Source organism: Myotis lucifugus, unplaced genomic scaffold (assembly GCF_000147115.1).
Source record: "Myotis lucifugus unplaced genomic scaffold, Myoluc2.0 scaffold_14, whole genome shotgun sequence".
In the NCBI taxonomy this organism is placed as follows: domain Eukaryota; kingdom Metazoa; phylum Chordata; class Mammalia; order Chiroptera; family Vespertilionidae; genus Myotis; species Myotis lucifugus.
The window spans coordinates 14413293-14429717 of record NW_005871062.1 but is presented as its reverse complement, the minus strand read 5'-3'; the positions used below and the strand labels follow the sequence as shown (position 1 = coordinate 14429717).

Here is a 16425-nt window from a genome sequence, read left to right as displayed (position 1 = left end):
ATATATAAAAGGCTAATATGCGAAGTGTCCCCTGGGGAGTTCAACCGGGAGATTGGGAGTTTGATCGCTCGCTATGATGTGCACTGACCACCAGGAGGCAGCGCAGAATGAAGGCAGGCCCCGGTCTGCAGCTGACAACCAGTAGCTGGGAATGAAGGCAGGCCCCAATCGGCCCTGATCACCAGCCAGGCCTAGTGAAGTATAAAGCTTTTGGCTGGTTAAATTTTGGAAGTGTAAAAAAGACGTATTAAGAATAAGCCTTGAAATTTTGGTTTATTACATAAAAATGAAAACAGTTTTTCTTTTACTTTTGAATGCACTTGATTGGGATGGGCCCAAGAAATGCTATTTGTTTTGTTAGGTGAGGCATTATATATGTTGATATCATTTCTATATATCTCATGATTGTCAGTTTCTTTGGGTGATTCCCTTCCCCCTTCTCTGAATTGGTAGCTGAATAAGAACTGGAAGCAAGATGTAACTTGCTGGTAGCAGAGCTTGACAGTGAAGATTTACTCACACAGTTAGCTGTTCAAAACCCATGGTTTTGGGTTTTTTTTAATCTCTGGTTCTGCCACTTAGTTGACTTTTACTGAGTCTGTTTCATCATCAGTAATATTGAGTGGGTTTAGTAGTGGCTCCTCTATGTACCTCACAGGATTGTTGTGAAGATTAAATAAAATAAGGGTTAGGAAAATGCTCAATAAACTAAAAAGCACTACTTATTTCCATATGATGACATCCCCTGTGGTGCTAATATACCCAGGACTTTGTGAAGCAGCAAAAATAATGTGTGCCTCAGTTTCTTACCACTAATGATTTTGAGAGAGTGTAGTGGATTTTGCATATCACAGGATTAAATGAGAGAAGGCATAGCCTGGTACATAATAGGTGCTCAATAAGTGATCATTATTCTTCTATTAGTAAGTAATCTATAAGGACTTAAATAGTAAAAGTCTGTGATTTGGTATTTGCTTTTATTACAGCTGAATAAATTTATGCAGAATTGCATTCCTATTTTGGTGTTAAGATATAGCTTTAGAAGGTAAAGTCATTCAAAGAAATATGACACATTTACATATACTTACATATTTAGCAATATATACAGTTTTGAGTACTTAATACAGCATCTTCAAAAGAATATTATACTTCAGTTCTGTATAACTTTCCAATTGATTAAAGATCTTGGTACTATTGTATTCTTGAGTCTCAGAAATGAACTACATTGTGACTTTTATCATATTTTTCCTACAGGTACTTTTTACCATCTGTGAAAACTTCGGTGTAATTCAATTTTCCTCACTTCCATATTAAGAATTATACCAGTAAGTGGAATGTGGTAAAACGAATGAGTCAATTTTATAACAGTCCATGAAAATTTAATTATACCATGGTTATTGCCATATATGTTTTGTTCTGAGGAGATTGTTGAAGGTGCCTTATAAATAAGAAAAGGGTTTTCTTGTTGAAAATTATATTTTGAGCTTCAGTGTGATGGATATTTTTCCTGAAAGCCAGGGAATCAATACAGATTTGTGAAAATATTCATTTTTAAGGGATCATATTCACCTTTTGCTTGAAAACTATATCAAAATTTTCCCAGTTTTAAAAAATGCTCCTGTTTCATTCTTAATATGTTATCATAGGCACAATTTATCCTATCTAATAAAGAGGGAACATGTTAATTGACCCTCACACTGTCGCAAAGATGGCAGCACCCACAGCCAATAGGAGGGAATATGCTAATTGACTGCCCCGCCCTCAAAGATGGCGACACCCACAGACAATAAGGAGGGAATATGCTAATTGACTATCACACCCTTAAAAATGGCGGTACCCACAGCCACAAGATGGCGGCGACCAGTGCCCTCAGCCCCGCCGGGGTGGCAGGCACAGTCCCCTGGGGCAGGGGTGTCCCTCAGCCCAGTCTGTGCCCTTTTGTAGTTTGGGAGCCCTCAGGGGATGTCTGACTGATGGCTTAGGCCCACTCCCTGGGGGAGCGGGCCTAAGCTGGCAGTCGGACATCCTTGACACTGCCGCAAAAGCAGGAGAGGCTCCTGCTTGCCAGCCGCCAGCCCAGCTTCTGACTGAGCGGCACTCCCCTGTGGGAGTGCACTGACCACCAAGGGGCAGCTCCTGCATTGAGCATCTGCCCTCTGGTGGTCAGTGCAAGTCATAGCGACTTGTCGTTCCACCATTTGGTTGATTTACATATTACCCTTTTATTATATAGGATTAACAATGGTTATTTGTTAAATTTTTTTCATTTTTAGATTGAAAAGATATGAATGAATACCCTAAAAAAAGAAAAAGGAAGACTTTACACCCTTCTCGTTATTCAGGTTAGTGAATTATTTTAAAGTTGAGCCATGGATTAATTTCTATGCAATTGTATTCCAATCTATTCTCTCATAAATGATCAGATAAAAGTTATATATCTGAATCAATTTTTAAATAAGAGAAAATTTTAAATAAGTTCTCTGAGTATAAATTCTTCTTTGTCTACCACGTGCTAGGTACACATCAGAACTTATAGACATTTAATCCTCACAACTTTAAGGTTTATAGATATTTAAAATTAAATATCAATGGTTGGGAACTTATACAGCATAATTGAAATTTGTCTGTGTGCTTCCCAACCTTGTGCTTAAGCACAATAACCTTGTTAGAAGATATTTTGCACATTGCAAAAAAAATTTTTATTCTATATATTACTTTCAGAAATGTGAACTTCCATTTTGATTTTGTAATATTAGATCCTTTGGTTGCAGTATTTAAAAGAGGTCTTGCCCAGCTGGCATGGCTCAGTGGTTGAGCATCGACCTATGAACCAGGAGGTCACGGTTCGATTCCCCATCAAGGCACATGCCCAGGTAATGGGCTCTATCCCCAGTGTAGGGCATGCAGAAGGCAGTCGATCAATGTTTCTCTCTCATGTTTCTCTCTCATTATTGATGTTTCTATCTCTCTGCCTTTCCCTTCCTCTCTGAAATCAATAAAAATATTTTTTTTTTTTAAAGGAAAAGAGATCTTTGTGGTCATCTGTAATATACCTCCCATGAACAGTACTTGGAACGATCTCAGGCATACCTGTTAGCCCACCCAACCTACACATTCTTCACACCTAAGGAAATTAAATCTAGTTTACTGCTTACTGACTCCTCCCAGACAAGACTTGAAATGACTCTATTCAGAAGCCCTAACTGGTCCTCCCACCATTTTTCCTATGCATTAGTGCTTTCTTTGCACTTCATAAAATGTCTTCTTGGAGTTAATTTAGGTTTTGGGGTTGTTGGGGTTGTTTTTTTTGCAATTAACACATTAATTGCATATTTTTATTTTGTGGGATTTAGACAGTAAGGTATCTTTATATGCTTCAGAGTATTATATTTTTATATTGTATAATTTGTGGTTCTTTCAAAACTCAATGTTAATATCAGGTCTGAAATATAAAAGCTATCAGAACTGAGGGAACTGTTACTTTATTACAGATACTATAAAAATTTACATCTGTTGGATAAAGGGGTGGCTGTCATCAATGTATATGTGTTTACTGTGCTTGAAATTTTTAAAATTTTGTTTTATGTTTAGATTCCTCTGGAATAAGCAGAATTGCAGATGGATTCAGTGGCATTTTTTCTGATCATTGTTACAGTGTCTGTTCTATGAGACAACCGGACTTAAAATATTTTGACAACAAAGGTATACCTAATATTTTCCAAAATATGTTTTCTTTAAATTACTTTTATAATCATTTCTTACTTATTTGAAAATGTGGGTGAATTATGATTTCAAAATGGGCAAGTGTTTAAATTTGTTTAAATGTAAGAAAACTATTTTTTGTAATAAAGTAAGTGAATTTTAATTTTTAACATTATTTCAGATATATAATAAAAAGTACATTTTCCTAAATCTATTTTAGTTGGCTAGGAATTGGTGGCAAAGCTGGAGTGATGCAGAGTTGGGAGTATTATGGTTAAAAGTTAAGAATGGTGGTATACATGGTTCTTTCACTCAACTATACCTTTCAGTCTGGAGGGCTAATGGAAGGAAAGAACAGAGAATAAAGAATTTGGTCTTTTTCAATCTTTCATCTTCTGTTGGCTTCTCTTTTCTAGAGCATTGAATGAATGATAATTTGGGTTTGTTTTCTCTCTCCTCTGTAACCATCAAAATTCTCAGTTTTCTTGAGCTCCTGTTACAGACACAGAAACATAAATTATTAAAAATAATATGGAGTCAGAGACATCAGTATAAACTCATGTTTGGCTTGATATAGACACAGATGTAACATACAGAAATATTTATAGGTATGTTTATACAAATGTGGTGGTATACACAAACATATATTTTTTTGTTTCATTGTCTGAGAGGGCATAAAAGAAATGACACCCAGTAGCAGTGAGCACATCTAGTGTTGGGATCTTGGTGTCTAGTATCATTCTCCAATGAAAGGAACTAGGGCTTCTTGGAGAAATGCCTACTGCTTACTGACCTCTCCCAGACAAGACTTGGGAAGAAACAAATTTCTTGTACAGAAGAATTCCAAATTATTTATGTAGATACTCCTCCCTCAAGGAGGTGGAATGTAAATCCTGGTTTCTGAAATGTGGACTCTCTGTAGTGTCCCCCTTCCAAAGCCCAGAGTAAATGAAAGTAAAAGAATGACTTTACAGAGGAAAAATCTGATAAATACTACCTCAACCAGGTGATCAGAGTGAACATCAGCAGTAATAAATCATGTTGATCAAATGTACCTTTGATAAGTTGTGATAAAATGGCAGTTTGCCTCTGTGGTCTGCTCTCAATAACCCATAATCCCAGTTGAATCATTCAAACACAACAGACACATTTTAATAGTGGGCATCCTACAAAATACCCGATCTGTTCTCAGTATTGTCATGGTCATCAAAACCAAGGGAAGTGTGAGAATCTGCCACAGCTAACAGTAGCCTAGAGAGACTTGACAGCTAAAGGTCATATAGGATCCTGGAACAGAAGAAGGCCATTAGCTAAAAACTAAGGAAACCTGGAGGAAGTATGGATTTATCGGCATTGGTCGTGAATTGTAACAAATGAACATTATAAGATGTTAATAGTGGAGAAACTGCAGGATATATGGGAATTCTCTGTACTACTCAAAATTTTTCAGTAAATCTTAAACATCTAAAAAATAAAGTATATTAAAAACAACAGCCCTGCCTGTGTGGCTCAGTAGTTGAGCGTTGACCCATGAACCAAAAGGTTATCTGTTCTGTTCCTAATCAGGGCACATGCCCGGGTTGCAGGCTTGATCACCAGTATGGGGTATGCAGGAGGCATCTGATCAGAAGTTTCTCTCTCATTGATGTTTCTGTCTCATTCTCCCTCTCCTTTCCTCTCTCTCTAAAAAATAACATTAAAAAATAACAACAATGACGTTAGGTTGAAGCCTAGTGTTCTCTACTGACCTGTATTTCAGTTTATCCATGCTAACTTTAAAACATTGGGGCTGGGCTGAGGGGATAAAGGCTTATTCAAATTCAGTAACATTAAAAAATGTGTTCTAGTCCAAATGGGGCACAGGAGCAAAAACATTTGCTTGTTTGGACAGATTTTCTATGTGTCTGTGATATACGTAACGTCTTCAAATCAAAGTCCTTATTCCTGTTGGAATTCAAAATTATATTTAAAATATTTGGTGCTTTGTGTTATAATATTTAACATTTAATACTTTGATACAAACAATAAGTTTTTCCAAACTTCTCTTTACAGATGATGATTCTGATACAGAGACATCAAATGATTTGCCAAAATTTACAGACGGAGTCAAGGCCAGAAACAGAAATCAGAACTATCTGGTTCCCAGTCCCGTACTTAGAATTCTAGACCACACTGCCTTTTCTACAGGTTAGGGAAACTAAGTAATAGCATTTGCATATTTTTATAGCTCAATGAAAGGATAATGCGTAAAATAAATTTTTGCCAGTTATTTATTTAGTAGGTTTTATTTAGTAATAGTAATAATAGGCTTGCTTTATTTTTCAGAAAAATCTGCCGATGTTGAAATTTGTGATGAGGAGTGTGACTCACCTGAATCACTCAACCAACAAACTCAAGAGGAGAGTCCTATAGAAGTCCACACGGCTGAAGATGTTCCAATCGCTGCAGAAGTGCATGCGATTTCTGAAGATTACGACTTAGAGGCAGAAAACAATTCCTCTGAGAGTCTCCAAGACCAAACTGATGAAGAGCCACCGGCTAAACTTTGCAAAATTCTTGACAAGAGCCAAGCTCTGAATGTGACTGCCCAGCAGAAATGGCCTTTGCTGAGAGCTAATAGCAGTGGCCTCTATAAATGTGAACTTTGCGAGTTCAACAGCAAATATTTTTCTGATTTAAAGCAGCATATGATCCTGAAGCATAAGCGTACTGATTCAAATGTGTGTCGAGTGTGCAAGGAAAGTTTCTCTACCAACATGCTTCTGATCGAACATGCCAAACTGCATGAAGAGGATCCCTACATTTGTAAATACTGTGATTATAAGACAGTAATTTTTGAGAACCTCAGCCAGCACATTGCCGACACCCATTTTAGTGATCACCTTTATTGGTGTGAGCAGTGCGATGTACAGTTCTCCTCAAGTAGTGAGCTCTACCTGCATTTCCAGGAGCACAGCTGTGATGAACAGTACTTGTGTCAGTTCTGTGAACATGAAACAAATGATCCAGAAGACTTGCATAGCCATGTGGTAAATGAACATGCATGTAAATTAATAGAGTTAAGTGAAAAATATAACAATGGAGAGCATGGACAGTACAGCCTCCTGAGCAAAATTACCTTTGACAGATGTAAAAACTTCTTTGTATGTCAAGTATGTGGTTTTCGGAGTAGACTTCATACAAATGTTAACAGGCATGTTGCTATTGAACATACTAAAATTTTTCCTCATGTTTGTGATGACTGTGGCAAAGGCTTTTCAAGTATGCTAGAATATTGCAAACATTTAAATTCACATTTATCTGAAGGGATTTATTTATGTCAATACTGTGAATATTCAACAGGACAAATTGAAGATCTTAAAATTCACCTAGACTTCAAGCATTCGGCTGACTTACCTCATAAATGTAGTGACTGCTTGATGAGGTTTGGAAATGAAAGGGAATTATTAAGTCATATTCCAGTCCATGAGACAACTTGATTATTCTAACTTCCATAGTGTTAATGTAAAATAATAAATACAGCATTTTTGGAGATGTTAAAAAGGATGATTTTAAACAATTTATGAGAACTGCCATTAACAAGCAAGATTTTTAATTGTCTAATTCTTTTGGCATGGCTACATTTTTCAGTATATGAATGTATTCCAAAATACGATATTTTCAGTGCATGGTAACTCATAGTTTTAACCACTCTTTGGGTCTATTATCCTGTGCATGTGCTCTGATATCATGAATGGGTAAGAACCAGATGAACTAAAAATACTAGACGTGTTTTCCTTCCATAACCATTGGTGCTGTTAACTTTTTAAACTCAAGACAAGCTTAGTTTTTCATTTATGAAGACATTAAAGTACTGCAGAACCAAAACTAAAATGTAACGTAATATACAATTAAGTCTAATGGTACTCCCATCAATAAGAACCCAGACCCTCCTTTTGTATTCCCCATCAGTAATTCCCAGGGCTCTCCATCTGAATGATTCTTTTAATAACACTAGAAGGCCAGTATTCTTGGCAGTCTTTTTTAATTCTCACTTTTTTTAGTCCTTATATATATATTAAATAGTGTATATATGGTCAAGAATTTAAGGTGGGGGGGTGGGGAGGAACTGGTAAGGGATGCGACAATGAAAAAGTAACATTTCAGAATGCTTAACCTGTTCACATTTCATTTTCAGTTATACAACTGCAAAGTCATGTCCAAATTTTTGATTTCCAATTATTTATTGACTGAGAAATTCCACTGGAGTATTAACACAGAATTAGGAAGATCTAGGCAATAAGGGGTTGCTGGCATGATAATGTACAAATTACTTTTGATAAAGGTAAAATAATCTTAGCTCTATATTAGTTTCCTGTGGCTGCCATAACAAATTATCACAAACTGTGTGGCTTAAACAACAGTAATGTATTGTCTTATTTTTAGAGACTAGACTTTGAAAATGTTGGCATAGTTTGTTCCTTCTGAGAGCTGTGAGGGAAGGATCTGTTTTGAGCCCCTCTCCTTGGTTTGTAGATGGACAGTCTCATGTTCACATGGTGTTTTCCCTATATGCAGGTCAGTCTCCAAATGTCCCCTTTTTACAAAGACATCAGTCATGTTGGATATGGTAAGACCAATATCCCCAAATAAGGCCAAATTTTTGAGGTACTGGGGCCTAGGACTTCTACATATGAATTCTGAGGAAGTAGGGAGACACAACCACCATAATTCAAAAGCAGCTTCTTAAATAGTATCAAGAAGGTAAAATTTTGCATATCACTGGCTTCAAATTTAATAAAAACTGCAGCTAACAATATTGTTCAAGAGTATTGATAAAGTTGAAGAAACCAATTTATGACCTATGATTTTCCACTTCAAAAACAATAGGAATTTATTTTGAAAAAGTTGGCAGCAAAAAGTACTTTTAGAACCAACCATTTGTTTCTCTACTGTTTTGTCATGTATGTATATGTCTTCTTACAAACTGCCATCCCATCTGATTATAACTTTCCAGGTAGAGCTGTCGCATACAAATGTTTCTTAGAAGACTTAAAATTATAATAGTTTAAATTAGAAACCATCTCATCTAAACCCTCTGATTTTCTAAGTTTCTTGTATAAATAGAAACGTAAGTTATTGTTGGGTCAAGGACACAAAACCATTAGAGCAGACAGGAGGGAATCCAAGTTATTTGGCTTCTGTTCTAATGTTTCCATTACACTATGTTACATAAAAATCCAAGCTTTGTCCTTGGGGTATTTTTCATGGCTATTTAACCTAGCCATTCAGATGCCTTCTTGGTAATTCTGTTTTTACACTTGTTTGGTATATATCAAACTCCAGGAATTTGATTTTTAGGAAACAAACCTTAAATAAGTAATGCCTTATTGGTTTTGTAAAATTCTGTAATTTATTGCTTTGCTTTGATCAGGTATTAGTAATCAAATTTAAAAAGACTGTAATGAAACTAAACATATTAAATCCAAGTTTTAAAAACATACAAACATTTTGTATTTTCGATGAATCTGCAGCTTGAAGTGATATCCCATTGACTGCTTGTCCCAATAAAAACTTTTGGCTTTGATTCAGCTTTCAAATAAGTCTGTGACTGACTATAATTGCTGAGGTAGCTCATCTATATTTTTACTTAAAGGACTTCTTTGGAAAATCATACCTAAAAAGAAAATTTTCTAACTACTTTTGGGTTTTTTCCTCTCAAAGACGCATTTCCACTGTACTCGGTGACTTGAACCACAATTCAAGTATGAATGTTTTTTATTAGTACTACAATAGAATTCTTGGCAGTGATCAGTAGTGATGGGTCATTTTTTTCTTGCTGTTTTTATCTCTACCTTGCAATGAGTGACTACTTTTGAAATCCCAAAGCATTTCCCTTGTCCTCCAAAATTTCAAGGTGATTGTGCACTACTCAAAAGACTCTCCCTATTGTAAACTTGCCAGTTTTACTATTTTAAATCACCTTGCTTAGGTTTCTTTGAATGTATGTCATCACATAATAATAGTTCCTCAGTTTCACTGGGCCTGTAGCAGCTTATTAGGTGGTTGCTGAATTGTTGGCAGGCATAGTATATATAGGCTTTTCTTTTTCAACAGATTAACACTATTCCTAATTTTTAAATCTGATTTACAAAGAATTGAATTCTTTAATTCCTTACATTTAAAATGAAGGGATGTCAGAAAGATTGAAGAATGCACAGGGGGGCTAAGTGTGTTAACCCAGATGCACAAGAAAGGGGCAGGGCTGGTTTAAAACCTTCCACTAAGGAAGTATAGGTCTGGGGCATGACTAGCCACCATGACCTGCCCAGTTAGGACCTTATGATCAGACTGCCCTGTGATGTGACTTTCCACAGAACCCCCTTTTTTTTGTCCATAAGAAGAAAAATATGTATTTATCCAGCTCTTGCTATACGCCCAACACCCAACACTGTACTAAGCACTTTACATGATATTGACCCATTTCACAACAAACAGGGTAGGTGTTATTAGTACTCCAATTTTATAGATGAAGAACCTCAGGCTCAGGAAGATGACGCGGCTTCACTTCAAAACATGCGTATCCGCAAAACCAATGGGCACAGACAATAGGGGGGTGAAGGCGTGGGCTGGGAGAGGTCAATGCGTGGGGGAGACATATGTAATACTTTCAACCATAAAGAATTAAAAAACAAAACTGCATCTCACTTGCCAGCTCTAAAGAAAGACACCCTCAGGAATTGTGTTGAGCCCGGTACAGACCAGCAGCAGCCGCTCCCCTGGATGTTAACCCAACGACTCAGAATCTGCAGTTTAACTACAAAGTCTGAGAAGCAAGAGACAAGGATGCATCAATTTCCTACGTCTCACCTCTAAAGTAATTCAACACACACACACTCACAGCTGTGCTCCACGCCCAGAAACCCAGTTCAGGCAGAGAGCGGCCAAGGGGCTTTCCTATATGTCAGCAAGCGGGGATCCCTCCCGCGGCTCTGGCTGCTCCAGCCCCACCTCCCCCGGCTTCCCCTCCGCTCTCCCTCACTCAGCTAGCCCGGGCTGTCGGCTCAGACGAGGCTGGGCAGAGGTGTGCCAACCGGAATGGGAGAATCGGGAGGAGGCTGATGTGGGGGGAGAGGGGAGGGAGGGTCAACGACCAATCATTCCTCTGAGAGCATGCTTTACCCACAACAAACCTTGCCTTCTGCCCGTAACAAAAATGGCGCCCGACGCAGGGGCACTTCCGGCCAGGGAGCCAAACAAAATCCGTCAGGGCGCGGGACCGGAAGTTACCGCCCCCTGGGCACGCCTCCCGCCGCCCGGCCTGCCAGAGCAGGATGAGGTGGAGTGCGGGCTGCTGGTTGGAGTGCCGGGGCCGGTGACGAGGGGGAGCCGGGACAGTGTGAGTGTCATCCGCCTTGGCCGCCGGCCGGGGTCCTTCGCCCGGGGTGACCTTCGTGCGGCCAGGGACGGGGCGGGGAGTCGTACGCCGGGTGCTCTGTGACGAGTCGCCGCCGCCGCGGTCCTGCGGGACGGGAGCGAGCGAGTCGGGCGGCGGGCGGGTCCGGCCCGAGGAGCCCGCGAGGCCGAAGCCCGGGAAGTGGGAGCCGGGTCCGGACGGCGCGCGGGGCGGGGCGGGTCTGGCCGCTAGCCCTGCCGGCGGGGTCCCGCGGCCGCGGTGCACGGCGTGGAAGGAAGGCCTTCCCCCAGGTAGGCGCTGTCCCCGGGCTGAAGCGGGCGCTGCCGTCGCCCGCCTGTCCCACGCGGCTCCTGCGCCCGGTCGGTTCCCGATCCTCAGCTCTCCTTGTGCCCGCTCTGCTCCATTACACACGCACACACGCGGATGGGTGTTTATTCTTCTGTTGTGTGTGTGTGTTTGCAGTGGTTCTCAACCTTCTGGCCCTTTAAATACAGCTCCTCATGTTGTGACCCACTGTTATGAATCGTAATGTAAATATCTGATATGCAGGATGGTCTTAGGCGACCCCTGTGAAAGGGTCGTTGGACCGCCAAAGGGGTCGCGCCCCACAGGTTGAGAACCGCTGGTTTAGTGCCTTTTCCATGAGAGGCTGTCAGGGACATTTTCCCCCTTTGAACTTCTATTCCTGGAAGTTCTTGGTGCTTGGGCTGCAAACGTCACTGTTCGCTGTAAGCCTTGCCCTTCCTCGTTGTGAGGACTGCGTCTCTCTAACGTCAGTGTGCAAGTATGGCCTTGGAATTTTATTTCTTCACCCTGCATGGCCACCTCCGCCCACCTGGAGCGCCAGGCCGAGGAACTTAATCCCTTACCCTTGGTGAACTCGGCTTCCCGCGAACCCTGTTGCCGATCCACTTAAGAGTCGCATGTAGTCGCAGTTTAGCCTCAGTTCGCTTCATCTTCACCAAAGGGAAATAAAGTAGACATCGCAGCCGGGATTTTCACTTGTTTTAGTGGCATCCTACCCCAAAGCGTCTCCAGTTGTCCGGCTGGAACCCTGCTCGCCCGGGACTGTGCGAACAGTCTCGGCAGGAGGTTTCCTTTCCCCGGGTAAGTTCATCCGTGTCGCTGATTTGCAGGTGTTTGCGGCCCAGGTTAATTCGTGCCCTTCTGACTTGTTATTTTCTCCCTCCCAGTGGCATCATGGCAGAAACTGCTTCTCCCCTGAAACGCTTTGTGCTGGCTAAGAAGGCAATTACTGCAATTTTTGACCAGTTACTGGAATTTGTTACTCAAGGTTCACATTTTATTGAAGGTTAGTGTCTCTTAAGTGTTTCCAATACGGACTGTTGAAAATAGGACGAGGCGCATTATTCTTTCAGCCTTAGTTACTGAACACAAATAGAGGGGCACTGTGGTGTATGCCATGAGAGATACCATAACAAATAAAACCCATTTTTGCCCTCGAGAGGAGGAAGATAAAATGGAATTAATAACAGCTAAGAAATAAGTGCTTGTAGATGAGGTGCTATCCTAGCACTTTATTATATTAACAACACATTAAAAACTTAATAACTCATATTTATTATACAAAATACGTTTTAATTTAACTCAAATCAGTAACACTAATAGCTTATTTAATCCTCATATCAACATTGAGGCACAATTTTAATCACGCTCATTTTACAGATAAAAAAGCCCAAGGCGCCCTGGCCAGGTGGGTCAGTTGGTTACAGTGTCCTCCTGTCCACCAGCTGGTTGCGGGGTCGATTCCCGGTCAGGGCACATGCCTAGATTTCGGGTTCAGTCCCTAGTCAGGGCACATACAGGAGGCAGCCTATCAGTGTTTTTCTCTCACATCAGTGTTTGTCTCTTCTTCCTCTCTCCACAAAGCTAGTAAATGCCCAGACTACAAAGTAGGCAGCCCACAGTTAGCCATTATACTTATCTTCTCCCCAACTCAGTAGTTAAGCCAAGATCTCAGGCCAATTTTATCCTCTCAAATGAGGCTGGGATGCTGTGGGAAAGAACCAAAAAAAGTCTTCCTGAAATGAATGTAACTGTTCAAACAAGGGGGATAGGAGTGGCTTGCTAGGGATTACTGCCTTGGAGATAACTGTTAAAACTTTTCTGGTTCTTAAGATTACATGACCTTCACGGGTACAATGAAAAGGGAGGGATTCCGGAAACCTCTCCAGTGACAATTGGGACACATTCAATAGATTAGTAGAGTCAAACTTTACTTTTCCCTCCTTATTCCCCCTCAGCAGATTTTGAGCTCCTTGAGGGTAGGGATCATGCCTTACTATGGTGTCTCTATCACCAAACCTTAACACAATTCCAGTTTTGTTGGAGTGAGGGGAAAAAAGTACTGGTGTAGAACATTTATATTTACAGTTTGGGAAAAATTTGAACTGGAACAGTGACTTTGAATCGTATTTTATTCTAAAACAGTTGATAGGAAGTGAAGATAAAATTAAATATATTTTGTGTAATGAGCTAGTTATAGATTGAGTGTCATGCTAGGAGCTAGTGAATAGCAGCTTTAAAAATCTGAATTCGATTTTACTGGTTTTAGAACCTCAGGAAAAAAAAATGTTATGAAAAGAGACAAAGCAAATAAACCAGGAAGAACATAGAAGAACAAGAATAAAATGAAAAACAGAGGTGAATATAATTGTACTTATTCATTCACTTAACTTTATTCACCAGATCCCACGTATTTTATTATTGCATTTTAAAAGTATGTTGAGATATGTAAGGCTTAAGTTGAATTAGATGAGTACTGGGTAAGCCAGTGGTTCTCAACCTTCTGGCCCTTTAAATACAGTTCCTCATGTTGTGACCCAACCATAAAATTACTTTCGTTGCTACTTCATAACTGTAATGTTGCTACTGTTAGAATCGTAATGTAAATATCTGATATGCAGATATTTAGGCGACCCCTGTGAAAGGGTCGTTCAGCCACCAAAGGGGTCGAGACCCACAGGTTGAGAACCGCTTCGGTAAGCTATATCATTGTTTTGTAATCGGAGAACCAATGGGTCCAGCTGCCTGTCACTACTTGAGCCAATTAAGCAGAGACAAGATTGAATTACATATGAGCGTTTATGCCGGTGGTATGGGAGAGCAACAGGTCATCCACAAAAATCTGCTCTGCAGTCCCCATAAGACAGCTGCTTATATTGGGTAGGACAAAGATTACATGGGGAAGCAGGAATCATAGGCATAGGGAAGTAGGCAAGGTGGGCTGGGGTGGGACTCCATTGTTTGGACAATAAGGTTGTAATCTTTCCTTGATATTAAGCAGTTCTTGAGTGAGGATGGACCACATTTCAAGGTTGACTCTTAGGTCCCGGAGGCATACAACTCCCAGTCAGGTTAGAATGTGCTTTCTTTAATCAGAACAAAACAATCAGGGTTAACAGCATGATTAATATTTCTTATTTTATTTCTTAGCTAGTCCCCAGTATTCTATTTCTACCCCCTAACAGTTTGTCTCCAGTTAGCCAAATAAATCTCCCATGTTTTTGCTTGCAAAATTGAAATATAAAAATATAACTGTAAGCATGTATAATCCTATAAAAACAAAACTGAAGGGCTTTTCTACTTTTCAAACCCAGGCTTATCCTTGGGGAGGTGAGGTTGGGGCTGGGGTGGGATTCAACTTACAGTTCTCTTTCATGTGAAATGAGTTGTTTTTGTCATCCCTGTGGGTAGCAGATAAGAAGTGATAAGGTAGCAAAGTCTTACCTAGCTTGGAGATCTTGAACCATGTCTTTGTTTCTTGGGGGGTGTCCATTCAAACTTTACTCTTACTTAACATATGTATCCCTATTCTCAGCTCAAGATTTGAAGATTCAGTCAGGATGGGACAATGCTAAGTGCATATTCTAGTTTCATTTTTGTCTTAGTTGGCTGTTTTGTATTTTTGAGACCTAGAAACATCCCCTTTTGATTGGGCCCCTGTAAGTCTTAATAATTTTGACATTCTTTTGGGCAGGATTCTTATGAACCATTGCAAGAAGGCATTTATCTTTTACCAAATATTCAGATATGGGCATTTTTACTTTTCAAACGGCATGTTAATATACAATAGAGCCAAAATACATGCATATCTTAGGTATTACATTATGTAATTCTTAATATTCATTTGTATCACTTTTTCTAATACCATTGCAATTTTGCAGCAACGTACAGGAATTCAGAACTTGATCGAATAGCTACCGAGGATGATCTAATAGAAATACGGGGGTATAAAAACAAGCTTTCCATCATTGGCGAGGTGCTGTCTCGGAGACACATGAAAGTGGCCTTTTTTGGCAGGTAATCCTTTATTATTTCTTCTCAAGAGTAGTTTCCAGAAATCAGCTTTTTTTTTTCTAATAGGCTCAGCTTTGTTTCTGGTGTTCCAGCAAGTGGTATTTCTCCCCCTTCTCCCACAACAGTTTCTGGCTGTGTTATGGTAAATCTGTTAGCATGCAAGATAATTTATTTTAGTTCATGATATAAAATGAAGCTATGGAGGTCAATCATATTTTTATTTTTTAAGGATGCTCATATCTAAGAATTGGCCAGTTATAGGAATAGAAATACAGCACACCTGCTATGGCTCAGTGGTTGAGCATCAAACCATACATCAAGAGGTCGCTGGTTGGATTTCCGGTCAGGGCACATACCTCGGTTTCGGGTTCAGTCCCCAGCAGGGGTTGTGCAGGAGGCAGCCAACCTATGTTGATGTTTCTCTCTCATTGAAGTTTCTACCTCTTCCTCTCCCCTCCTCTAAAATCAATAAAAACATTTTTAAAAAAGAATAGAAGTGCAGATAATGATATATATAATTGTGACTTACTCTTTTAAGCTTCTATTGATTATCAGGTATGTCTTCTGAAAGGATTCTCAGCCCCATGATTCCCAAAGAGTAGGAAGTAGGCAGTTTTTGTGTTTTTTTTTTTTAAGAATAATTTTAATACAACGTATTATGCAGAGAATTAATGAAGCTTTTTTTGTTGTTGTTAATCCTCACTCGAGGATATTTTTCCATTGATTTTTAGGGAGAGTAGAAGAGAGAGGGAAAGACAGAGAAACATTGACTGGTTGCCTCCTGCACAAGCCCCAACCAGGGCATAGGCTAAGGAGGAGCCTGCAACCATGTTACGTGCCCTTGATCGGAATCGAACCTGGGACCCTTTGGTCCACAGGCCAACACTATCCACTGAGCCAAACCCGCTAGGGTGGAAGTGCCAGTTCTTAATGTAACCACTAGAGTGGTAGAGTGATCTCTGCCGCAGCTTCTGCATTCATTTAAGGATCATTTGTTAACTACCTAA

At 39.9% G+C, this 16425-nt stretch overlaps 2 protein-coding genes across 8 annotated transcripts in view; both read left to right on the top strand.

Moving 5' to 3' along the window:
• The first annotated feature begins 228 nt into the window (after positions 1-228).
• On the top strand, positions 229-9281 carry ZNF639 (zinc finger protein 639). Of its 2 annotated transcripts, XM_023750656.1 has the most exons (5): positions 569-1325; positions 2274-2342; positions 3592-3702; positions 5755-5889; positions 6028-9281. In XM_023750656.1, the coding sequence occupies exons 2-5, from the start codon at positions 2285-2287 to the stop codon at positions 7179-7181; spliced, it is 1458 nt and encodes a 485-aa protein (XP_023606424.1). In that variant the 5' UTR covers positions 569-1325; positions 2274-2284; the 3' UTR covers positions 7182-9281. The 2 variants fall into 2 exon arrangements, with proteins under 2 accessions (XP_023606425.1, XP_023606424.1); XM_023750657.1 differs by lacking the exon at positions 5755-5889 and having other exon boundaries at positions 229-1325.
• Positions 9282-10969: 1688 nt separating this feature from the next.
• MFN1 (mitofusin 1) overlaps positions 10970-16425 on the top strand; it is a 34247-nt gene continuing 28791 nt past the window's right edge. For 3 of the 6 annotated variants that reach the window (XR_002828244.1, XM_023750654.1, XM_006084897.3), the window contains exons 1-3: positions 10970-11080; positions 12292-12410; positions 15286-15421. Coding sequence is in view for 4 of the 6 variants with exons in the window: in XM_023750654.1 (XP_023606422.1) it covers positions 12299-12410; positions 15286-15421 (248 nt within the window). In the remaining 2 variants the exon portion in view is untranslated. Of the gene's footprint in view, positions 11081-11247; positions 11389-11684; positions 12206-12291; positions 12411-15285; positions 15422-16425 lie in introns of those variants that run through there. The other 3 variants (XM_006084898.3, XM_014452338.2, XM_023750655.1) reach the window with 3 other exon arrangements.